Here is a 26,181-nt window from a genome sequence, read left to right on the forward strand (position 1 = left end):
TGTGTGAAGCGGTGGGTCCAGACATTCACCTGGGACAATGCTGGACCCTCCAGAGAGCACAGTTCTTCCTGGCTCCTTTAGGCCTGTCAGCACAGCCGTGGGCAGACAAGACCCTTCTGTTTGCAGAGAGCTCTTAGGAGTGAGTCTACAAGCCAGTGCAGTGTTAAGTAATTCTCACACAAAGACATTTGTCTTCAATTCAACCTAGATTCGTGACCAACCGTGTGGGCAGTCACTTAACCTTTCCAAGCCTTGAACAACTCTTTCTTGGAGGGGAAGGAAGCCACAAGCCATTGTCCCTTGCTGGTGAGCCCCATAAGACTGCTCTTGTTAAGCACCCTCTGCTTCCCTGTTAACTTTCTGCTCCTGGCCTCTTTCTAGAATCACCTGGTGCAAGCTGCTGCTGTGGGAACAGCTGGAGAAAAGACCACCCAGGACCCCTAGATGTGCAGCCAGCCCCACTCCATGCACCAAAGCTTCGTCCTTCATGGAGACCAGCTCCCCGCCAGAATGGCAGTGGAGGAGATCAGCTTCCAGATGGTCCCTTCCCAGCAGCCTGGGTCAGGACGTGGATTGCAGAGAGCCCACTTGGTAGGAAGTCTCAGCCTCCATCTTCCCTCCCAGGCAGTGCAGCATGGTGAGAGTCTGGAGGAAGAAGCTCTGGGCATCCTGCCTGTGTATCACAGTAGCCTCCTTTCTCCTCATTTCCTTCCAGGTATTATGAGATGGATTCTTATGGCTTGGATTTCTTAATGCTTTATGTGAGTCTCTTAGAATTAGCCACCTGATACTTCTTTGTTCACATTCATTGCAATGTCCAGTTATTTATGTTGTTGGGTTGGAGGGAAATTCCTCCAGAGATGTGATTTTTGTCAGCGTAGGGGCCTTTTCTCCCCATGCAGATTGGCATCTTCTCTGTAACTTCTAACTTAGAAAATTGTCTGGGGCATCATGGGGTTAATTGATTCATCTAGGGTTATCACAACAGTTTAGTCTAGGTGGATCTTGAACCCAAATCTGAAATTGTCCTCTCCTGAGGCCAGCTCCATATTTATTGTGCCAGGCTTCCACTCACTTGTGTAATATATTGTATGTTATGATGATGTGTGTGGGTGTGGGTGTGGATGGTGGCCTCCTGTTAGATTGCAAGCAAGATGGGGAAAGGAGTGGGGGTGGAGGGGATGGTCTTTTCTAAGCTTCTCATCTGCCCCAGAACCTGGCTCAGGGTTTACATAGTAGGTTTTTTTTTTTTTTTTTTTAAACCCTTGTACTTCGGTGTATTGTCTCATAGGTGGAAGAGTGGTAAGGGTGGGCAATGGGGGTCAAGTGACTTGCCCAGGGTCACACAGCTGGGAAGAGTCTGAGGCTGGGTTTGAACCTAGGACCTCCTGTCTCTAGGCCCGACTCTCACTCCACTGAGCTACCCAGCTGCCCCCTACATAGTAGGTTCTTAACGAATTTCGTTTTATGCTTCATGAATCTGACACAGGCAAAGGGCAGAGAATGAATCTTGTCATCTTCATTTTATAGTGAGGAAAAGAAGGCTCTTTGGGCACATCTGCCTGAAAATAAAGCCAGTCAGACTGACAGTGTGAATTCAGGACTATGCTAAAGGCTCACAACACAAAAAGCTCGTTCCCCTTTCTACTGGAACCCTACCCAGGCAAGATGCCTTCCAGTAGCCCCAGCTTGGAAGATGTCAGGAATGTGCTTGGGAGGGGCCAGTGTAGTATATTTGGAGAAGCAGTCAGAGAGCTGATTAACCTGAATTGTATTCTCTGACACAGTTGATCATCAGGGAATAGTGAATGGTTTAGAACTTGAGTTCCCTAAGTGCAGAACCAATACAACCACATGAACTCTCTTTAGAATTACCTAACATAAATTGCTAGAATTTAAGCATGGAATGAAAGATGTTAGTTATCAGACTGTGTGAACTCTATATCCTGTTGGAAAAAAACACTGGATTTGAAGGCATAAAATTTCATTTCGAGGATCATTTGCTGTTTGTGAGAGGTCTTGGTTTCCTGATCTCCAAAATGAGGACAATGGACCTAAATGTCACGTTTCAGCTCTAAATCTCTGATTTTATAATCTGGCAGCAGGCCCTTCTACCCCTATTTCTTATCCCCAACTAAATACTCAAAGCTTCCCTTGGTCATTTGAGATTAAACTAAAAAACTAAACAATCCCACTTATATTCTCTTGCTCTTCCTAAGCAGGCCTTCCTCCTACATTCAGAATTATTGCCTGCTCTCACTCTTAGGCTCAGAAAGTCCCTTATTGCCTACTGAGTTTGCTTCAGATTCCTTAACCTAGAAGACCCCCTATAAACTGGCAACATCCCACCCCTATTTTATAACTCTTCCCCTCCTCACACCTCAATATGTGTAGGCCCTTCTGTCAGGCTGAGAGAAAGAAAGCTAAGGCACCTGCTTCAACCCTCAAGTAGTTTGTAGTCACATAGTAGAGATAAAGTATATGCAATAACTAATACAATGCACATATATGGGATTAGTTATTGTGATTTAGAAATCATTCCTTCTCTGTCCTCCACTATCCTGCAGGTAGAATGCATATAAAAAGATTCATTGGTGCCATCAGATTGTTACTAACTCCAGTCTGTGCTATATAGAACAGATGAGGTGGGAGTAGTATCCCTGGCCCCCACCCAAGTTTGGTTAGTTCTTAAAAGGTATATTGACACCATCCTGGGGCATCTTCTATTTGAGATAATGATTATCTTATTAGGAAAAGTTCTAAAGATTGTTTCTGGCCCAGGTTCGGTTGAAATAGTCTGGTCAGAAATCAGTTGATGGTCTCTGTTTCTCATACTTAGCTTATACTTACTTGCAAAGGACTGTTATTATGTATCAGAAAACCCTGGAAAAAATGGAAGCTTGAGCAAATCCAAATAATTATTATCATCAATATTCCTTTCATTTTCTCACACTATTGCTGTTACTGTATAGATTGTACTCCTGGTTCTGTTCACTTCACTTTGTCTCACAGAGCTGCTCTCTTGTTTTAAGACTTAAACATCACAAAGTGAAGAATGGGAGTGCATTCTAGACAGGAAGACTAGCCAGGGAAAAGGCCTGGAGATGGAAAATGGCTTGTTATATGTGAGGAACAGAGAAGACCTTTTTGACTGAATCACAGTGGAGGAAGGTGAGCCATGGAATGGACTATGAGGTTGGAAAGGTAAATTGGAGTCAACTGGTGAGGGACTTTACAAGCTTTACAAACAGAGGAGTCAGTCAGCCAGCCAAATAAGCATTTATGAAGCCCCTACCCTACTGTGGTAAGCTCTGGGCATAACAAGAAAGGCAAAAGGCAGTTCCTGTTCTCCAGGAGCTCACTGACATAAAAACAACTCTGCACAAACAAGATGGGATCAGTAGAGTTGTCAACCTTGAAAAACAGAACCACCAAAGCAGTTACAGAAGAACAAGTCTTTAAATCAGGACAAGGGAGACAGAGTTCTTATGGCCACCACACAGAGCCAAGCTCTGGGACTCTGGGAACATATCTCTGGGAAAATGCACCAGGAATGGGAATGTCCATCATGGGACTTTCCAACAAACTGAAGAACTTGGGGTCTTATATAGGCTTTGGGAAATAAATGAAAGGAAGTTCAACTGATTGACTTATATAGACACTAGGGAAGGGAGGGTTCTAGCCAGGGGCTGGACTACCTGGGAGAGGCCTAGCTAGATGGGAGAAACTAAGGCAAAAGGATACTTAAGACTAGATTATATCTGCTAATTCTATCTAGTCATTGGTTTAGTCAGGACAAACCTACTAATCCTATCTGGGATGATTCTGGGGTGCTTGAGGGTTTCATAAAATAACTTATCAGAGTTATCAACAGGGAGGGCACTAGTAAATGGGATCAGGGAAGATTTCTTGTAGCAGGTGAGATTTAGCCAAGATTTGAAAAAAGCCAGAAGGTGAGGCTCTGGAGAGAATTTCATGCTTTTGGTGTTGTGAGACCTATCCTGAATTGTGATGATTTCCTACTTAAAGAATGACAAAGACACCCCAATAAAGTTAAAAAGGTTTAGTGGGATCAGTGGCCAGGGATTCCCAGTGGGAATCTGCCTGCCTAAAGTAACAAAAAGTGGGGGTCTTATTGGTTTTCTGGGAGAGCTGAGTACTTGACAAACAGTGGGGGGCAGGAGACATGTGATGTAAGGTGACTTTGTGTTGGGTTTGACATGTGATCTGAAGAAATAGAGTTAATTGAGAGGCTGGCACTAAGGTATTTTGATTGTTATATCTCAGTTACCCAAACCTAAGAAAGGTTTAGGATTTGGACCTCTCTTTACTGGTAAAAAACAAACAAACAAAAAAAAAACAGAATATGCAGTTGGTTTGGAGAGCAAGGTTTCTACAAAAATATATTTATTTGTACAAAAGTAAATATAAAATATCAAACAAGGAGTCCCTAACAAACTAAAGATTTCCTAAGCTTTTCCCATGCCCTCTAATTGGATCTCATGATCTAATCTTCTGTTTCTTCCAAGCTAAGAGTTTGCAAGATCCTCTTGAAAAACTATTTATTTATTAATCTTAATTGCCTTACTTCTAAAATCTACCACTACAGACCTCAAGGATGGGTAATTTTGGGGGAGGAGGGGGCTGAGGCTGACGTGACTGGGGGTGGGGGGGAAGGCCTGGAGTTGAAGTTGTTTCTCAGGAGATATTGTAAAAAATAAAATGAATATAAAAGTATAGACTTAAAAATATTATGTTTTTAAAAGATTTATTGCTAGCCATTAGAAAAATGAAACCATGTACCATGCTAGCTTAGGCTATTTGAAAGACCCGCCATTACCTGCCACCACCATGCTGCTTCAGGAGGAAAAAAGAGGAAGTGCCTGTCCTGGCACTTGATTTTATCTTGTATACGCCATTACATAACTGTCTACGTCATTACGCAAGACAGGAAGCCATTGAGCTCATGGGAAATGTAGTTCAAAGACCCCTAAACTTCCACAGGAAGCCATTGGGCTCACAGGAAATTTAGTTCAGAGACTCTAAAATTTCAATAACACTATGTGTAGGTCTCAGGAAGGTGGAACATGCATGTCATCTTTGTCCTTTTATCACCACCAGGGATGATCTTCTCTGACCAGACTGGTTTGGGGAATCCTTCATTTGTCCCCTGAAATTTCTGGGTTTTCTGTATCTCGTTCCATTTCTCCCTTTCTTTATTTCTGGGTTCCACCACATGGGAGATTGCCAGTGAAAATGTACTGAGAGGCAGGAATTCGGAATGTGAGTGAGGAGCAGCAAGGATGGACCTGTCCTTGACCCTTTCCCCAGAAAATATAAAAAAAATAGCAATGACACAGCAACTTAAGTTCATACACATATACCTGGAATGGTCTAGGCATGCCCAGGAGAATCCCCAGATGTAGTGGGATCTTGGCCAGGCTCCTGGGGCTCACAGCTGCTCCTCAGCCCCACTTGGTACTTTGCATACCTGGTGGCTTGAGTTATAAGAAATTATCCCAGAGTTTCCAAGCCTCAACTCATTTCTTGAACTTTCTTTAGTTTCTGACTGACTTAGGAAAGAGAGTTGTGTTTTATTTCCTTTTTATTCCTGGGTTGTGCATTTCAACTTCACATCTAATCAAAACTACTTCGATAATTGAAGTCTGATTTTATGGCTCACAAATGCCTATTGCATTTTTTTTAAAGGAAATAACCATGAACTTGCTGGATATAACTGTCAATTGTCACTAGAGAACATCTTAAGATGCCAAGAGAAGTGAATTCAGCAAAGTGCTCTCCAATTCTCTGATTTTAAGAGGCATTGGGTGTTAAGGGTAAAATTATGGTTGGGCTAAATTATTTAAGAGTAGGGTTGCCAGGAATTGATTACTCAATTCCAAATGAAAGACTCAAGTCAGAATGACTTTTATGGTAGTTTATTTATAAATAGGAAGAGTGAAAGCAAGGAAATGAGAGAGAGAGAGAGAGAGAGAGAGAGAGAGAGAGAGAGAGAGAGAGAGAGAGAGAGAGAATATTACCCTGGCCTGGTGGGCACAGAGGTTAATTTAAAAAAAAAACAAAAAAAAAAAAAACAACTTCTAGCCATGACACCTCCTCCAAGACCAGGGGCCTCTCTGGAGGCTAGTGCCCCCAGAAGAGCCTAGGAAAAGGAGTCAGCCTTTTCACTCACCCATGTGACAGTCCAAAGGGAAGCAATCTGAGGTCTCAAGCCCAAACTCCTCCAAGGCCAAGTTCAAAGGGCAAAATACTTCTCATAAGAAGTTACCATCATATTTAAAAAACAGTTCTTTGCATTTAAAAAACAGTTCTTTGCATCACTTCCTGTGTCTTCCTTCCACTTAAATGTGGACAAATGACAGTTTTAACTTTGCTTCAGACTGCCCAGGGGGCAGTCAGTTGTTTTTGATTTGTCACTTGCTAGCACATGTGGGCCATAGACTTCCCTCCCCCTACTTAATCCTTAAATGGGAGTGTATACATTCTTGGTGGCTAAAATCTAAAGAATCAATAGGGGAGAGTTCATCTCATCTTCACATGGGCCTCAAGTCTAGCCAGCTTCATCAGCTAGAAGAAGCAACCCAATAAAATGCTACATCTGGCTGGATTCAGTGAGGCAAAATATTGTAGTTCATCATTTCCTCAATTCCTTGGGCTCAGGAATTCTCTTGGACTTGAAACTTTGAAATACTAGTATGAGGCATCCTGGGATATGAATTGGCTCTGCAATAAAGGGATAATTATAAAATTTGGGGCTACACTTTTTTAAATTGCTCCAGCATTGATTAGATACATAATGTTTGATCCATAGTAAGAACTAACTAATGCTAGTTGACTGCTGGCACTGGACAGACCAAAAAAAAAAGTGCTGCTCCTGCCCTTAAGGAGATTATGTTCTAATGGAGCTACTTGAAGCCACCATCCCCCACCTTTTTTTTCCTTGTATTTAGAATATTTTTCCATGGTTACATGATTCATGATCTCCTCCCAGAGCCGACAAGCAATTCCACTGGGTTATACATGTATCATTGTTCAAAATCTATTTCCATGTTATTCAGATCTGCAAGTAGAACAATTCTTTAACATCAAAACCCTAATCATATCCCCATTGCACTATGTGATCAATCATGTTTTTCTTCTGTTTCTGTTTCCACCGTTCTTTCTCTGGATATGGATAGTGTTCTTTCTCATACATTCCTCTGTATTGTCCTGGATCATTGCATTGCTGCTAATAGAGAAGTCCATTATGTTCAATTGTACCACAGTGTATCAGTCTCTGTGTACAATGTTCTTCTGGCTCTGCTCCTTTCACTCTGCATCACTTCCTTGAGCTCTTTCCAGTTCACATCCAGATCATCATTCCTTTCAGCACAATAGTATTCCATCACCAACATATACCAGAATTTGTTCAGTCATTCCCCAATCAGTGGACACCCCTACATTTTTTGCTTCCACAAAGAGCGCAGCTATAGATATTTTTGTACAAGGCTTTTCCCCTATTATCTCTTTGAGGTACAAACTCAACAGTCATTCCCCACCTTTTTTAAACCTTTTCTTGTATCCTCAGGGCTTATCACTATGTCTGACAGATAGTAAGTCTCAAACACAAGCTTGTTGACTTGGAATCAGGGCCAAAGCTTACACTTCTGTGACCCATAGCCCCAAACCAGTGCTTACTGAACAGTAATCAGGAAGATAGCTGACATTTACACGAGTGGATACAACCTGAATACAGTGTAGCTTGGAAAGGAACACTGGTATCCGAGGCCTCTGGAAAGGGATCCAGTTGCTAGAAGGTGGTGCTCCTGTTCAGTCCTGGGTGGGGAGGGGCAGAGGGAAGAAACCAGGGACTCCAGGAGACCTAGGTGAGGAGGGGATGCATTCCAGGCATAAGGCTTAGCCAATGCAAGGACCAAGGAGCAGGAAGACAAGTAGACCTATACAGGGTAGGATGAGAAGCATGTGCAGGAGTTTCATTCCTTCAAATTGCTGTATTTTTGATGCATCATTTCATAGTTATTATAAAGGGAGAAATTGCTGACTTCATTATTTTCTCCTAAAGCCATTCTTCATGTAGCACAGAACCTGGCTTCCAATGAACATAGTTTGGAGAATTTGCATACAATGGGGGGAAAAAAGGAAGGAAAAGTAGATTTATTAAGTACCTACTATGTTTGCTTTTCAAATACTAATTTTATCCTCACAACAAGGTGGGTGCTATTATTATTCCCATTTTACACATGAGGAAACTGAGGCAGACAGGTGAAGTGATTTGCTCTGGGCCATAGAGCTAGTAAGGGTCTGAGGCCAGATTTGAACTCAGATCTTTATTCCAGGACCAGTAGCTCTATACTGTGCTTATTCACTCAGTTTCCTCATTTTGAAGGGAATAATGCTTTTGTAGTGTCTGCCCCACAGGACTGTTCAAAGTCAAAGACGTCAGTGCATTCAGAATACGTGGGCAAACTTAAACTGCCCTGTAGATTTCAGCTGCCATTATTCTTCCCAGGTGGTCAGTGAGCTTGGCAAATTTGAAAGGCTGAAGATAGAAAACTCCAATCTGAAAGATGGGAAACACAAGCCTGAAGAGGCCACCAAACATCTCCATCCATTCCTTAAGAAGGGACTGTACCAGAGTAAGAGGAGGGGATCCAAAGTGGACAGCTATCCCATCATGCTCTGGTGGTCCCCACTAACCGGGGAAACTGGGAGGTTAGGTCACTGTGGAACAGACACCTGTTTTTTTACCATCAATCGGAGCTACCAGCATCACCATCTGACCAAAGCGTTCCTGTTCTATGGTAAGTGTTGGTTGGGATTGCCTTCTTTGCTTACTTTTCCATCATTCTCCTTTTTAGTGACCAGCTCCAAAGGCAGAGATGCTCAGCCAGAACCCAGTGGGACAGACCAAGGAGCTTCTATATCAAGTCCCTGGCTTAGGAAACAACAGCTAGATGTTCCTTGCTCCACTGGTCTCTGCCCTCTGGGCAAATCCTTGAGCTCCTTCAGCCTCAGTTTCTTATTTTACCTGAGAGGTCATTGTTTATCTTCTTTTATTCTTTCTTCTTCACACTGGGAAACAAGATTTATATGGTAATTAAATAGAAAAAAAATTGAAAGGTTATTAAAATTTTTTAGTTGCCATATAAATCTTTAAATAGAAAAAAATCAAAAAGTTAAAACATTTTAAAGATTTATGATAATTTTGTCCATTTAACTTACTCTGGTGGTCTGAAAAAGAACCATAGCAATGGGGCTTTGGGGCTCCAGATGTCCCAAATCACTGATGTTTGGGCTAACGAAGAGCATGGTAGTTTGGGAGGGAGGCTGCTCGGGAGCTCTCCTCGATCCTCTCCAGGGCTAGGATTCCAACGTTTGCTTGTCTTTCTAGGAACTGACTTCAGCATAGATAGTTTGCCTCTGCCTCGGAAAGTCCATCACGACTGGGCCCTCTTCCATGAAGAGTCTCCTAAAAACAACTACAAGCTCTTCCACGAGCCGGTCATCACGTTGTTCAACCACACGGCTACGTTCAGCCGCCACTCCCATCTGCCCTTAACCACTCAGTACCTGGAGGGTGTCGATGCCCTGAAGTCCCTCAGGTACATGGTTCCCTTGCACACCAAAAACAGCCTGCGGCAGCGCCTGGCCCCACTGGTCTACGTGCAGTCTGACTGTGACCCGCCCTCGGACCGGGACAGCTACGTGCGGGAGCTCATGACCCACATCCAAGTGGACTCTTACGGCGAGTGTCTTCGAAACCGAGACCTCCCTCCGCAGCTGAAAAACCCGGCCTCCATGGATGACGACGGCTTCTACCGCATCCTCGCCCAGTACAAGTTCATCCTGGCATTTGAGAATGCCGTCTGTGACGACTACATCACTGAGAAGTTCTGGAGGCCTCTGAAACTCGGCGTGGTCCCTGTGTACTTCGGCTCGCCCAGCATCACTGACTGGCTCCCCAGCAACAAGAGCGCCGTGCTGGTCACTGGCTTTTCCCACCCCAGAGAGCTGGCCAGCTTCATCAAACAGTTGGACAACAACGACAAAGAGTACGAGGCCTACCTAGAATGGAAGCTAAAGGGTGAGGTCTCCAACCACCGGCTTCTCACGGCCCTGAAGGAGCGCAGGTGGGGGGTGCAGGACATCACCCAGGACAACTACATCGATGCCTTCGAGTGCATGGTGTGCAACAAGGTGTGGGAGAACATCAGGCTGCGGGAGAAGGTAAGCTCAGGGAGAAGCGACGCTGAGATGGTTCCCTCGGCCCGGACAAAAGACCCAGGTGGCCAGGGGACTCCCAGCTCATTAAGAACGGGTCTTGGCAATGGCACTCTGCCAGGTCGCCTTAACTCTAAGAATAGAAGATGGGCAAGAGGTGCCTGCATGGGTTGAGGGAGTTCCCATCCTTAATGAAATCCCAGCCCTTCTCCCTGTCCCTAAGCTCAGTGCATTAACAGTTCACATTTTTGGAGTGCTTTAAAGTAGATCCTGTGGGGTAGGCCTAGCAAGTAGGACCATCTCTTCTTGTTAACATTTGAATTTGAGAGGGTCTAACTTCTCCTCGAATGGCCTAGGGTCCAGGCCTGGAGGAGCTTCTCTCCATAAAATGCCAGGAGAAGCAGTGGGATACAATGAGAAGGACTTGGAGGCAGAGGATGGTTTGGATGCTGGTGTTGGCACTTCTTGCCTTTGAGCCCCGGGACAACTCCCTTGTCTTCACTGGACCATCTTGGTTTTTCTCATCTATAAAATGGGTGATTAGATAGGATAATCTACCTGAGATCCCTGAACATGAGGAGTATATATTGTCAGGGTCTGAATGCTCTTTAGGTTGACGTGATGCACTAGAGTTCCAGCAGAGAGAAGGAAGCCAGGATTGGGAGAGAGGAGGGAGTCCTGGAGAATTACTCAAAGGACGAGGCATGTTTAGTGGGGAAAAGAGAAGATTTGTGGGGAACACAACAGAAGTTATGGAAGAAGAATATTCTGCTTGGGCCCCAGAGAGCAGAAGTAGAAGTAGGGGGTGGACATGGAAGGTAAGAGTTAAAAAAAATTTTTTTAAAGACTGCTTCTCTGTAGTCTTGGAATTAATAGTATCAGTTCTAAATCAGTTAACTTGGGGTAAAGTGACTTTTCCAGTGTTACACAGGTAGGAAGTGTATGAGGCCAGATTTGAGCCCAGGTCCTCCCTACTCCAGGTCTTGTGCTCTATCTTCCGAGTCACCTAGCGGCCCCCTAGAAGCCATCACCTTGACAGTACAAATAAAGAAAATATTCCTAAGAAGGAGAACTGTCCTGTAAGGACACGGGCTGTCTCAATCTGGGATGTTGTGTCTATGCAGGAATAGGTTGGATCAGATGTCCCCTCCGACGTCCTTTCCAGTTCTGACACTCATTGGCCCTGGGACATTGTCTCTCTGTTATTACATTATTTTATATATATATATGACCTGTTATTAGCCCTATTTTACAGATAGGAAAACTGAATCTCAGGTAAGTGATTTGCTTACAATCTTATCATCAAGAACTACTGAAGGAGTTCTGGTAAGCTGGCAGCGTAGACGGCAGCGTAGACGGAGTGAATCTTAAAACCTCCGCACCCTTACGCACCGAGATAGAAAACAATGTGCTTCGAGAAGAAAGAGGACCGAATCTAAGAATGGGACAGAGCAGGGGTTACCCTACGGCAGCACAACTAAAGAGGTACGCCAAGAAAAAGGCTTCAATACTTGAACTGTCCGGACTGAGGGCGTAGAAGGGGAATCCCAGGATCCCAAGACACCTCCCCCACGTGCTGTGCAGAGTCTCTAGCTGCCCGGGAAATCTCAGGGCTGGTGGATGCACCGGTTGGGAAAGAGGGCCTTGCTGGCATAGGACTCAGGGAGTCAAACACAGACACTGGAGAGGTGACTGGAGGAGAAAACCATAGAAACAAAGCAAAAACGCCCAGAAGATGGTGGCTTAGAGAGAGCCAAACCCCAGAGCGCAGACAGCTTGGCTTCCTCATACCGAGATAGAGAACACAGGGTTTCAAGAGGAAAGAAAACCAGATCAAACACAGTGGATAGCGCAGGGGGACCCCACTGCTGGAGAGCTTAGTTCAGCAAAACCCCCCCCCTCCTTCTTGTCACCCCACCTTTTTTGGGTTTTGTTTGTTTGTTTTTCTCTCCCCTCAAGGCTTTGAGGTTTTAGCCTCAGGGCAGACTAATCCAATCCATACAGATTTAATCCCAACAATTGGACAGACTAGAAGTCTTCCAAGGGCAGAGAAAGTAACTTACCCCTAGGGGGAAGATCTTTCATCAAAGATCATTAAATACATCTGCTCAAATTAGCAGAACCCGGAAGGGAAAAATCATGAGCAAGCAACAGAAAAAGAGAAAAGAAATGACAATTGACAGCTTCTTTCAAGGAAGTGAAAAGAGAGCAAATGAAATGGAAATAGAAGAAGGCTTTGGAAGATCTCAAAATTCAATTAACTCAAGAATTTAAAGCTCAATTAATTCAAGAACTTCAGGAACTCAAAAAACAATCAAGAGAGGCTGAAGACAATTTGGAAAAGGAAATACATGAGCTAAAACAAGAAAATAAAGTATTAAAAGCCAGAATTGGCCAGCTTGAAAATGAAGCAAAGAAGGCAAAAGATGATCTACAAAGAAAATCAGGCCAGAAAGAGAAGGATGACCAAAAAGCCAGGGATGAAATTCAGTCTTTAAAAAACAGAACTCAACAACTAGAAGAAAATGACTTCACAAGGCAGCAAGAATATATTAAACAAAATAAAAAACATGAAAAATTTGAGGAGAATATGAAACACCTCACTGATTCAACCAAAGATCTGGAGAACAGAGCTAGAAGAGATAACTTAAGAATTATTGGTTTACCAGAACATCATGATAAAAGAAAAAGTTTAGATAGCATTTTACAAGAAATTATCAGAGAAAAATTGCACAGAAATTCTTGAACAAGAAAGAAAAGTGGAAATTGACAGGATCCACAGATCACCTCCTACATTTAATCCATAACTGACAACTTCCAGGAATATTATAGCCAAATACAAAAACTACCAGACCAAGGAAAAAATATTACAAGCTGCTAAAAAGAAGTCATTCAGATATCAGGGAACCACAGTTAGGATAACACAGGATCTGGCTGCATCTACATTGAAGGACCCGAAGGCATGGAACACAATATTCCGGAAAGCAAGAGAACTGGGGCTACAACCAAGAATCAACTATCCAGCAAGACTAACTATATTATTGCAGGGGAAAGTATGGTCATTCAATAAAATTGAGGACTTCCAAACATTCATCAAGAAAAAACCGGACTTAAACAGAGAGTTTGCTGCCCAAACCCAGAACTAAAGAGAATCAACATAAGGTAATTAAGAGAATGGGGGGAGGAGAAAAAAAATTATTTTCTTTAATGGACACAACAAATTCAATCAATTTATATCCCAAGAAGAAAAGAAGGTATTGGCAAATATTAAAAATTATTATTACCAACAGGGTAACTAGAAGAAGTTTACATAGAGGGAACAGGGACTAACTGTATATGATGAAATATCAAGAGATATATAAATATATATATATATGTATGTATGTATGTATGTATGTATGTATGTATAAATATATACAAAACTAGGGAGGGAAGAAGATAACAATAAGAAAAAAGGAAAGCAAACAAAAAGGAATAAATTTATATTCCATAAAGAAGCACATGGGATCAACAGGGGAAAAATGACAATACATTGTAAGGGTAAAGAGGTTAGAGAGAGGGAATTTTCAATACTTAAGTGCATTGAAATCAACTTAGAGAAGAACAATCAGATCCATAGGGGCAGAAAATTGATTCACACCCTATAGAGAAGTAGAAGGGTAACAAAGGGACTGGTGGGGAGGGAAGCAATACTTGGGAGGGAGAGGGCTTGGGGGGAGCACTGCGTGGCTTTAAAGAACAATAAGAGAGGAATAAGAAGGGAGGGGGGAGAAAGGGAAGTACAACAAGGGAGGGGATTATAGGAACTGATTAAAAACAAAACACTGGTATAGAAGGAAACAGTGAAAGAAGAAAGAACAGGACTAGGAGAGAGAATCAAAATGTCTGGGAATGCAGAGTTGATGATTATAACTCTGAATGTGAATGGGATGAACTCACCCATAAAATGGAAGCAAATAGCAGAGTGGATTAGAAACCAAAACCCAACCATATGTTGTTTACAAGAAACACATATTAGACAGACAGACAGACATAGAATGAAAATGAGAGGATGGAGCAAAATCTTTTGGGCTTCAAATGAGAAAAAGAAGGCAGGGGTGGCTATCATGATCTCTGACAGAGCCAAAGTAAAAATAGATAAGGTTAAAAGAGATAGGGAAGGTTACTACATCCTAATAAAAGGCAGTATAAACAATGAAGAAATATCAGTACTCAATATGTATGCACCAAACGGAATAGCTTCCAAATTTCTAAAGGAGAAGCTAGTGGAGCTCAAGGATGAAATAGATAATAAAACCATACTAGTGGGGGACCTGAACCTTCCCCTATCAGATCTAGATAAATCAAACCAAAAAATAAATAAGAGATAAGAGAGGTGAACGAAACCCTAGAAAAATTTGAGTTAATAGATATTTGGAGAAATATAAATAGAGACAAAAAGGAATACACCTTCTTTTCAGCAGCAAATGGAACATTCACAAACATAGACCATGTAATAGGGCACAGAAACATGGCAAACAAATGCAAAACAGAAATAATAAATGTAATCTTCTCAGATCATAATGCAATAAAAATATTTATTAGTAAGAATACATGGAGAGGCAAACCAAAAACTAATTGGAAATTAAATAATATGATTCTCCAAAATAATTTAGTGAAAGAACAAATCACAGAAACAATTAATAATTTCATTGAAGACAATGACAATGATGAGACATCTTACCCAAACTTATGGGATGCAGCCAAAGCAGTTCTAAGAAGAAAATTTATATCACTGAGTGCATATATTAACAAATTAGGGAGGGCAGAGGTTAATGAATTGGGCATGCAACTTAAAAAACTAGAAAATGAACAAATTAAAAATCCTCAGATGAAAACTAAATTAGAAATACTAAAAATCAAAGGAGAAATTAATAAAATTGAAAGTAAAAGAACTGTTGAATTAATAAATAAGACCAGAAGCTGGTATTTTGAAAAAACGGATAAAATAGACAAAATATTGGTTAATCTAATTAAAAAAAGGAAAGAAGAAAACCAAATTAATAATAGTATCAAAGATGAAAAAGGAGACCTCACCTCTAATGAAGAGGAAGTTAAGGCAATCATTAAAAACTATTTTGCCCAATTATATAGCAATAAATTTAACAATCTAGGTGATATGGATGAATATTTGCAAAAATATAAATTGCCTAGATTAATAGCAGAAGAAATATAATACTTAAATAATCCAATATCAGAAAAAGAAATTGAACAGGCCATTAAAGAACTCCCTAAGAAAAAATCACCAGGACCTGATGGATTCACAAGTGAATTCTATCAAACATTCAAAGAACAATTAATCCCAGTACTATACAAATTATTTGATATAATAAGCAAAGGAGTCCTACCAAATTCCTTTTATGACACAAATATGGTACTGATTCCAAAGCCAGGGAGATAAAAAACAGAGAAAGAAAATTACAGACCAATCTCCTTAATGAACATAGATGCAAAAATCTTAAATAGAATACTAGCAAAAAGACTCCAGCAAGTGATCACAAGGGTTATACTTTATGATCAGGTGAGATTTATTCCAGGAATGCAAGGATGGTTCAACATTAGGAAAACCATCCACATAATTGACCATATCAACAAGCAAACCAACAAAAACCACATGATAATCTCAATAGATGCAGAAAAAGCCTTTGACAAAATACAACACCCATTCCTACTGAAAACACTAGAAAGTATAGGAATAGAAGGTTCTTTCCTAAAAATAATAAACAGTATATATCTAAAACCATCAACAAGCATCATATGCAATGGGGATAAATTAGAAGCCTTTCCAATAAGATCAGGTATGAAACAAGGGTGCCCATTATCACCTCTTTTATTTAACATTGTATTAGAGACACTAGCAGTAGCAATTAGAGAAGAAAAAGAAATTGAAGGTATTAAAATAGGCAAGGAGGAGACTAAGCTATCACTCTTTGCAGACGGTATGATGGTCTACTTAAAAAATCCTAGAGAATCAACTAAAAAGCTAGTAGAAATAATCAACAACTTTAGCAAAGTTGCAGGATACAAAATAAATGTACATAAATCATCAGCATTTCTATATATTTCCAACACATTAGAGCAGGAAGAGGTAGAAAGAGAAACACCATTTAAAATCACCCTAGACAATATAAAATACTTAGGAATCTATCTACCAAAACAAATACAGGAATTAAACAAACATAACTACAAAACACTTTCCAAAAAAATAAAACTAGATCTAAACAATTAGAAAAACATTGAGTACTCATGGATAGGACGAGCTAACATAATAAAAATGACCATTCTACCCAAATTAATTTACTTATTTAAAGCCATACCTATCAAACTACCAAAAACCTTTTTTACTACATTAGAAAAAACTATAACAAAGTTTATTTGGAAGAACAAAAGATCAAGAATATCAAGGGAAATAATGAAAAAAAAAGCATGAAGGAAGGTGGCTTAGCAGTACCAGATATTAAGCTATACTATAAAGCAGCTGTCATCAAAACAATATGGTACTGGCTAAGAGATAGAAGGGAGGATCAGTGGAATAGACTTGGGGTAAGTGATGTCAGCAAGACAGTGTATGATAAACCCAAAGAGTCCAACTTTTGGGACAAAAATCTACTATTTGACAAAAACTGCTGGGAAAATTGGAAAACAATATGGGAGAGATTAGGTTTAGATCAACATCTCACACCCTACACCAAGATAAATTCAGAATGGGTGAAAGACTTGAATATAAAGAAGGAAACTATAAGTAAATTAGGTGAACACATAATAGTATACTTGTCAGAACTCTGGGAAAGGAAAGATTTTAAAACCAAACAAGAGTTAGAGAAAATTAAAAAATGTAAAATAAATAAGTTTGATTATATTAAATTAAAAAGTTTTTGTACAAAGGAAACCAATGCAACCAAAATCAGAAGGGAAACAACAAACTGGGAAAAAATCTTTATAACAAAAAATTCTGACAGAGGTCTAATGACTCAAATATACAAGGAGCTAAATCAATTGTATAAAAAATCAAGCCATTCCCCAATTGATAAATGGGCAAGGGACAGGAATAGGCAATTTTCAGATAAAGAAATTAAAAGTATCAATAAGCATATGAGAAAGTGTTCTAAATCTCTAATAATTAGAGAAATGCAAATCAAAACAACTCTGAGGTACCACCTCAAGCCTAGCAGATTGGCTAAAATGATAGCAGGGGAAAGTAATGAATGTTGGAGGGGATGTGGCAAAATTGGGACATTAATGCACTGCTGGTGGAGTTGTGAACTGATCCAACCATTCTGGAGGGCATTTTGGAACTATGCCCAAAGAGTGATAAAAGAATGCCTGCCCTTTGATCCAGCTGGGTTTGTACCCCAAAGAGATCATAGATAAACAGACTTGCACAAAAATATTTATAGCAGCGCTCTTTGTGGTGGCAAAAAAACTGAAAAGCAAGGGTATGCCCTTCAATTGGGGAATGGCTGAACAAATTGTGGTATATGTTGGGGATGGAATACTGTTGTGCTCAAAGGAATAATAAACTGGAGGAATTCCATGTGAACTGGAAAGACCTCCAGGAATTGATGCAGAGTGAAAGGAGCAGAGCCAGAAGAACATTGTACACAGAGACTGATACACTTTGGTAAAATCAAATGTAATGGACATCTGTACTAGCAGCAATGCAATGACCCAGGACAGCTCTGAGGGATTTATGGAAAGGAACACTATCCACATTCAGAGGAAGAACTGCAGGAGTAGAAACACAAGAAAAACAATTGCGTGGACACTTGGGTTGATGAGAACATGATTGGGGATGTAGACCTGAAAAGACCACACCCATATAACTATCAATAATATGTAAATAAGTCTTGACTGACCACACCAGTGGAAATGGGAATTAGCTACAGGGGGTGCGGGAGGGGGTGAAGGGTAAAGTAAAAACATGACTTATATAAGCAGGGAAATTTTTTCTAAAAATAAAAAATTATTTAAAAAAAAAAAAAGAACTACTGAAACTTAAACCCAGGTCTTCTGACTCCTAGGTCATGTTATTTCTACACCATGCTTCCTTGTTTCTTTGATTTCTCATTATAGAGAAATTACATATATGTGTGTATATATGAATGTGTTTATCTATACATCTACACAATCATTCATTTCTTTGTTCAGAATTTCATTTCATTTTTTGATGCCCTTAGCCATTATTACAAGGAACAGTAGGAGCATAGGCTTGAAACTGGAAAGGACCAGAATGTCAGAATTGGAAGAAGCCTTATAAGATTTCAAAGCTATGAGAGACTGTAGAAATAACTCATTGTGACCCTTTCTTTGTGCAGAGAAGCAATATGAGTCCCAGAGTGACTTTGTCCCAGTTACTGAGACCTGGCCAGAGGTTTGCTTATGCCTTTGGTCTTTCTGATTTTTTTTCCTAAAAATCATTCTAGTTATTGTGGGAATCTGCCTCCCACAGGATCAGGAGTCTCTGGTAGGATGATGGCGTCAGCAAAATGAGATCACAGTCAGAGTTTCAGCCAGACATCACAGAGACTACTCTGATGAGGCTTGGGCTCTCTTTATTTTTATACACTTCTAAGATTACACATATGGTTGGCATGGAATTTCATTTTCAACATACATCTTTTCTTGGAGATAATGAATAGGTCATCCATTAACTGTTACTAACAACTTTTCATTCTCCAGTAACTTTCAGTATTGTTCAAGGGTATGTTTGACATGTTTCCTAGGCTATGGAGTTAACAAAAACAGTTCAGTCGGGTGGAATGTACCAGTCTTTTCACGGAACAATTTCTCTATTTTTCATCCATTGTCCTCCTCAGTTAACATACTGAATCAGGGAGGCTTGTCGTTTCTGGTTTCCCTCACGTAAGCTTCTGTATGTGGGAATGGAAAATCTAAGAACAGTTTTGTTGGGGGTTTATGCCTGGGAAGATCCCCTATATGACCCCTTATCCAGATTGGTGCATAGGGGTCCTTAGTAGGTTGGGAAAATATTTGTTTCAACCCTGTAGGCGTTTGCTTTTTATTTATGCCATTTGTATAACCAGGAAAAGTCTTTAACATTAGATCACTTTCTGCAAGGTTGTTAAGAAATTAGTTTAGGGGAATTTCTGTATCATTACATGTAAGAGTGGGATTTTCCTGGGAGTCTATAGAAGCCCTAGGCAGCCTTCAGCTACTCTTCTGTATTTTCCTGGGGTTGAGTAGTGTTATTGATCATTATAAATCCAATAAGAGAGGGGTCACACGGGAGAATCTGAGTGGGTATTTCCATCCTTCCTGAGGACTGCAGTCCTCAGATTCCCACCTGTGACCATGTCAGACTGATGGCTCCTGGCAAGTTATTAGACATAGTTTTCCTGTTTCTGTTCATTTTCCTCTTCATCAGTTTATATAGATCTTCCCAGGTTTCTCTGATTCTGCTTTCATTTCTTATAGGAAAATACTCTTCTATCCGTGACATTTATTTATCATGCATTGTTCAGTTGTCACCCAATTATTGGGTACTTTTCCATTCTTTGCTAGAAACAGAAGTGCTGCTGTGAATACATTTATGCATTTTTTATCTCTTTAAGGTATGTACCTAGCCTTGGTGCCAGTGCACACGAAGTACCTTGTGAGCTGTGGTTCCAAATTGCTTTCTAGAATGGTTGTACCATTTCACAGCTTCCACCCAAGTGCAAAGTGCCTGTCCTCCCACATCTTGTTTAAAAATGGGCATTTTCCCTATTTTTTCATCTTCACAAATCTGTTAGTAACATGTGATTTTAGGGTCGTTCTGTAGGAGTTTGGAGCTTTTTTTTTTTATTGTTATTCATAGTTGGCCTTTCTTTTCAAAACTGCCACCTTTGACATTTACTGTGTGACACCCTTCTTGGCTGCAGTCAGCTCCCTGGGTCTTATTTATTTTTGTTGCTGGACCTTCACTAATGAATTCATACATCAAATATTGGGTGCTGATTTAATTTTTTTAAACCTTTCCCTTCTTTCTTAGTATCATTTCCAAGACAAAAGAGCAGTAAAGTCTAGACATTCAGGTTTAAATGACTTGCCCAGGGTCACACAGCTAGGAAGGGTCTGAGGTCACATTTGAACCCAGGACCTCCTAACTCCAAGCCCAGTGCTCTAACTATGGTGCTACCCAGTTGTCCCCTGATTTGATTTTAAGAAGCATAGTGATAGATGGCAGTTGTACTGCTTCTGGATTCAAATCCCAGATCTGATACCTATGGCCTAGATGACCTTAATCAAGTCTCTTAACTTCCTGGGCCTCCATTTATTAATTGTAAAATGAAGGGGCTGAACTAGCGCTTCTGAGGCTCGACTTCCTTTTCTGGTTTCTGAAGATCCTTCCAGCTTGAGATCTATGGGCCTATTTTGTAAATTTGTTTATTTTAATTTTTCTGAGCTTTATTCTGAGCTTATTTATTCCAGCCACCAAAAACATTTAGGGGAAAAAGAATTAAAATACAGATATACAAACTCCCAAATGCTAAATGTATTCATAATTTGCTAAAATATATAAAATATACAGATATTTCTTTATAAACAAAAAATATGAAGGTGTATAACATTATATAAAATTATTATAAAAATTACAAAATATACTTTTTGCTTCTGTGGCCCCCTTTTAATATTTTTCTTACTGACATCCAAAAAGATTTTGATTTTTTACAAATGTCTGGGTATTTTTTTTTCAGAATTTTGTTGCCATTTGTATTGGATTTTTGTGTGGTTGCCTTTATGTAGCTCAGAGTTAGTACCACCTGGTTGTGGGGTGGAAATTAAGATATTTGCATTAAAGCCCAACTCTAGTGCTCCCTGTTCCAGGTCAGTTTCCTTCATGTCCTCAAGACAGATCACATCCTCTCCCTTCCTCCAGGCCTCATGTTTAGCTTTATTCTGATCAGTTATTTCAGCCACATCTGACTATTCATGACCGCTTTGGGATTTTCATGACAAAGATACTGCAATGGTTTGTCACTTTCTTTTCCAGCTCACTTAACAAATGAGGAAACTGAGGCAAGTAAGGTTAAGTGACTTGTCCAGGATGCATCTTCCTGACTAGGTCTGGTAGCATTGTGGCCCTAGGCTGCCCTTTGTAGAGGATGGGATAACACCGGGTTGAGGGAAGAGGGCCTCCTTCTATAGCTAGCTCACTTTACTGGCGTTGGGCTTGTTCATCATATGCCTTTCTCTTTCTTCTCATCCTGGCTTTTAGGGCTTCCTCCCTAAGAGGTGGAATGCAGAGGTGACCCACCTGAGTTGCCCCAAGCCCCAGGCTTTTGCCTTCCCGATCCCAGCTCTGCAGTGGACTTCTCTTCGGGAGATGTGGATTCCGAGTTTTGAACAGTCCAAGAAGGAAGCCCGAGCCCTGCGGCAGCTGGTGGAGAGGAATCAGAATTTCACTGCACAAGAGTTTTGGGCCCTGGTGTTCAAAGACTGACTTTTTAGGGTTGTCAGTTTGGAGCTACACCATAGCTTTAGGCCCTACCCAGACATGAGAGTCTTTGCCATGTGGGTGTGGGGTGCTGCTCTCTAGGTTGCCTTAATAACATTGTAAGTCAATAATAAGAAAGTCATTTTGTTAACTTATATTCTAGGATAGAAATTAATTGGTGCAGTACCCCTTATATTTTTATATTAAAAATATTTCTTGTAGGCATTAATTTTGTCCACTTTAGATGGGTAGATTAAGATTCCCGCTGCCTTTATGTTGATAGCTCTGTCAATGGGCTGTGTCCTTTTCTGTGCCTGGGGCAGATGGCACGTGGAAAGGTTTGGCACACTCTGTGTCATTGGTTTCTGTCCTCAGGAAGACCAGGTCAGGGACATGGCAGTCGCCTTTCCAGAAGCCATGCTTGAATAAGAAAGACCTGAGAGCCTGCTCCTGGGAAGACCTATCTCTGGTATCCAGGGAGCCCTGCAAAGTCTATTCACCATATAAGAAGCATTCAAAGCTCTGCATAAGTGTGTGATTTGTATTTCTAGCCATGTTGAGAACCTGAGTGTCCCTACAGCTGGTGTGACAGAGAGAACCTTGGATCTGGAATCAGGAAATCTGAAACTTTTTAGTTCTGTAATCCTCAGTAACTACTCTGGGCCTCTGGTCCCTCCTCTAGAAATGAGAGATAACAATGCCTATTTCACAGGATTGTTGTGAGGGGTAGGAATATAAGCTTGTGTGTATAAACTTTAAGATGCTCCAGGAATTAGCATTAATGCCTCCTTGTCCCCCCAAAAGCCTCTGTACTCCCTGGGTAAAACTGAAGATTGTGCCTTCTGGGTTTCCTAGCTCCAGAGGATCCAGGGATTTAGAGCTGAAAGAGGCGTGGAGGCCATCATCTTGTAAAGAAGGAAACTAAAGGAGAGGCAGGGTCAGGGATTGGGAGTTAGTGCGGATCCTGGTCAGTCATCTTTCCTCCTCTCAGGGCAGACTCTGGGCCATGGTTGGGAGAGTCAAATAATCAAGATCTGAGCTGATAGAATATTGCACTCTCGAGGAAGAGTGGCTTTCCCCTCTTGGTAGCCGGCTATCCAGCTTTGACTGTCCCGCTGAAACCCCAAGAAAAGGCTCACCATTAATCTCTCCTTGTTGCGCAGGAGAAGGGAGTTCAAGCGATGAATTTCATGAAGAGGAAAAAGAGCACGGTGGTAGCCAGCTCTGCCATTCCCCAGGCAGACAAGGTCCTGCCTTTTCTTGGGCCTGTTTCCTGAACTCTAACAACAACAAAAATTTTCAAGGTGGTTTCCAGGTCTATCATCTTTTGTAATATTGATAGCTAGTGGTTATGCAGCACTTGAAGGTTTGGGAAACGCCTCACCTCTGTGGAGTAAATTTTAGAAATCTAGAAACTCGAAGTATCCTCCTTCTGAATCTCAAAGATGAGCAGTTTCAAGGGGTCATCCAGGGATGATGGGCAGAGTGCTGGATCTGGCATCATGAGACCTGAATCTGAATCTTGCTCTTTAGCTGTTGCCTTTAGGTCTGCCCACTGTTAAGCCTCAGTTTCTTCATCTGTAAGATGGGTTTAGCATATTTGCAGTTTCTTTCCCAGGCTTGTGAGGAAATGCCCTTTTTATATCATAAAATGCTGTAGATACTGCAATTGTGGAGAGTGGAACAAATAGAGGGATGTCATTCTAAAGCTTTTACAAAGGGATATATTTACTTTTGGGGGGCAGCTAGGTGATAAAGTGGATAGAGCACCAGGCTTGGAGTCAGGAAGACTTGAGTTCAAATCCAACCTTTAATACTTATTGGCTTTGTGACCCTGAGCAAGTCACTTAACCCTGTTTACCATAGTTTCCTCATCTCTAAAGTGATCTAGAGAAAGAAATGGCAAACCACTTCAGCATCTGTGCCAAGAAAACCCCAAATGGGACATGACTGAAAAACAACTGAACATTTACAGGTATGTCAAGAATAAGTGAAAATATTTCCTCACCCAACATTTAGGGGCACACTCCTCTATACACTTCATTCCCTGGGAAAATGGAACCAAACAGAGCAAATGTGGCAAAGTATCCCTACTCTCCCTTCTCCATATTCACTTCTGAATGCAGGATGGCCTAAGGACAGAATTGATCCCTTGCTTATCAGACCTGACACCTTCACTCTGGGGTGAAGCCTCAGCTGATGTGGGATGTGGTGGCTCATCCTGGCTGTGCTGGTGGATTGGTCTCAGAACTAGAGTCCATGCCAGGCCTGGAAGATTTAGCTAAAACTTCTGGTGACTCTCCCAACCTTTCAGAGTTCAGAGTCTTCCATCCAGCCCATCCTATCTTCAGTTTTCCCTCATTCAGTATTTATTCAGCATAACCCAAGACAGAAAGGGGACAACAAGCAACAGTAAGGCCATAGGCTCAGGCTCCATGTTGGCCTGGGTCAGGAGAGGAGGCTGCTGGTGTTTAGTAATATCCTGCACCAGGATAGAGAGAGCCCAAAGCCCTGGAGGCCTAAGAAGCTCATCTCATAGCTGGACTCTTAGGGAAGGAAAAGAGTGTGCTGGCCTTTTGCATAAAGCTCAGGAAGCATAGTTTTCCTTGGAGGCAGTAAAAAGTTGTTAGTAGGGTATAAAGATAAATGTGTGCCAAGTTCTCATTATGCCCAACACTGGGGGAGCGTACCCAGTGACATGGTAGGGGCAGTACCAGTCCAGACTGTTCTACTGTGTGCCTGTCATTCATTTCACATTACTAAGGGGAAAGGAGGGAAGTTGCTCATCCTGCTACCCCAAATCCACTAGGGTGTCTGGAGAGCTCCAGCTGGTACCAAGCAGAAGCTTCCCCATCTCAGAGCCTATTACTCCCAACCTTCCTGATCCTTCCCCCTTTTTCCTTTCCTATCCAGACTTGAAGAATTCCCCTTACCCCATCCCCACTTCTGATGGAGGGAACCCAAGAATCCCTCTCCACTATAGCTCTCAGTCCCAGGCTCCCTTTATCAGTGTGATGGGGAAGACTTCTGATGCATCCTCAAGGATTCCTGGGCCTTGTCATCTGCATTGCAGCTACACCCTCCTAAATATGTTGTCTTCTGCACTTAGAATGTGAGCTCCTTGAGAGCAGGGGTCATCTTTTTTTCTGTTTATATCCTCAGCACTTAGCACAGTTTAAATTTCCTAAGTGCTTAATAAAGGCTTTTTCATTCATTTATCTTTAAACTGATTTTTGAGCCATCATTTAAAAACTTTGAATGCCAACTTTGTCCATATTCCTTTGGAAATAGGTTTCATAAATATTGCCCATGCTGAAGAAGTTAACAATACCCAATCCTTACCCCTCAGCTTTGCTCTATTCTTAGGGTTCTTTTTCATAAGTTCATAATAAGAAATTAAGGGCAAACACTCCTGAGATTGCTGACCCATATTTCATTGAGAAAGAGCCTAGCTGAAGAATGAGATGGTCAAAGAGCCCCTTCCTTTGGTAAAAATTCTGGGAATGAGGTTAACTTGAATCAGTGGTGGAATGTGGTAGGCACACCAGGGTCGTGACAGTAGAAAGAACATTAAACTGAAGAGTCAGAAGAAATGGGTTGAAATCCCAGCTCTACCACTGACCAATGTGACTGAGTTTATCTCTGGGCCTCAGAATCTCTAAGGTTTCTTTGAATTATAAATGGGGGATTCCATTAATCCCTCTCCTTAAGCCAAAGGGAATTCTTTTAGGGGAAGAAATGATTAAGGAGTTCTCTGATGCTCTTGACCTACATTTCTGCCTTCTTTCTCCATGGTTGAAGGAAAGACTAGTGGACAGATATTAAAAGACCTTCCTTTCTTTGAATCCTACCTTAACTCCTTCTACCTACGTGATTATGCTCAACTCATTTAAGCTCTCTTATAAATGTAAAATGTAATTGCCATTAGATAGCATTAGTAACCTAGTGTTTGATAAACCTAAAGATCTCAGGTATTGGGGGCAAAAACTCATTATTTGACAATTGCTGCTGGGAAAACTGGAAACGAGGCATAGAAGAATATCGCACTACGTGTGCCAAGGTAATTGGTACCTAATTTAAACAAAGTGATGCCAGAAACAAATTCAGGGGAACATGGAAAAAAAAACTGTCAGATCAATGGGTGGTGTAAGAATTTATGACCAAATAAGAAAGAGGCTCACAGGAGGTAAAAGGAATTATTTTAATTGCAACCAAAATTAGAAGAAAATCAGGAAACTAGGCGAAAAAAGTTTTATAGAAAAATTTTCCAATAAAGGTCTGTTTCACAAATATGTGGGGAACTAAGCCAATTTATAAAAATAGTCATTCTTCAATTGATGGTCAAAAGATGTGAACAGGCAGTTTTCCAAGAAAGAAATTAGAACTATCAACACTCATATAAAAATGCTCTAAATCATTCAATATTTCTCTAAAAGACTATTTTACATGCAGCTCACATAAGC

General features: G+C 41.0%; 1 protein-coding gene across 1 annotated transcript; it reads left to right on the forward strand.

Moving 5' to 3' along the window:
- Positions 1–634: 634 nt before the first annotated feature.
- Positions 635–21,928, forward strand: FUT10 (fucosyltransferase 10). The gene is made up of 4 exons (XM_044680813.1): positions 635–715; positions 8,531–8,822; positions 9,413–10,248; positions 21,500–21,928. The coding sequence occupies exons 1-4, from the start codon at positions 635–637 to the stop codon at positions 21,722–21,724; spliced, it is 1,434 nt and encodes a 477-aa protein (XP_044536748.1). The 3' UTR covers positions 21,725–21,928.
- The last annotated feature ends 4,253 nt before the right edge of the window (positions 21,929–26,181 follow it).

This window comes from Gracilinanus agilis, chromosome 6 (assembly GCF_016433145.1).
Source record: "Gracilinanus agilis isolate LMUSP501 chromosome 6, AgileGrace, whole genome shotgun sequence".
Classification (NCBI taxonomy): domain Eukaryota; kingdom Metazoa; phylum Chordata; class Mammalia; order Didelphimorphia; family Didelphidae; genus Gracilinanus; species Gracilinanus agilis.

Bases quoted from the DNA above. Each gene is read 5' to 3' on its own strand.
- FUT10 (XM_044680813.1), top strand. From the start codon at position 635: ATGGTGAGAGTCTGGAGGAAGAAGCTCTGGGCATCCTGCCTGTGTATC. The intron at 716-8,530 runs GTATTATGAGAT...TATTCTTCCCAG, and splicing joins TTCTCCTCATTTCCTTCCAG to GTGGTCAGTGAGCTTGGCAA. The intron at 8,823-9,412 runs GTAAGTGTTGGT...TTGTCTTTCTAG, and splicing joins CAAAGCGTTCCTGTTCTATG to GAACTGACTTCAGCATAGAT.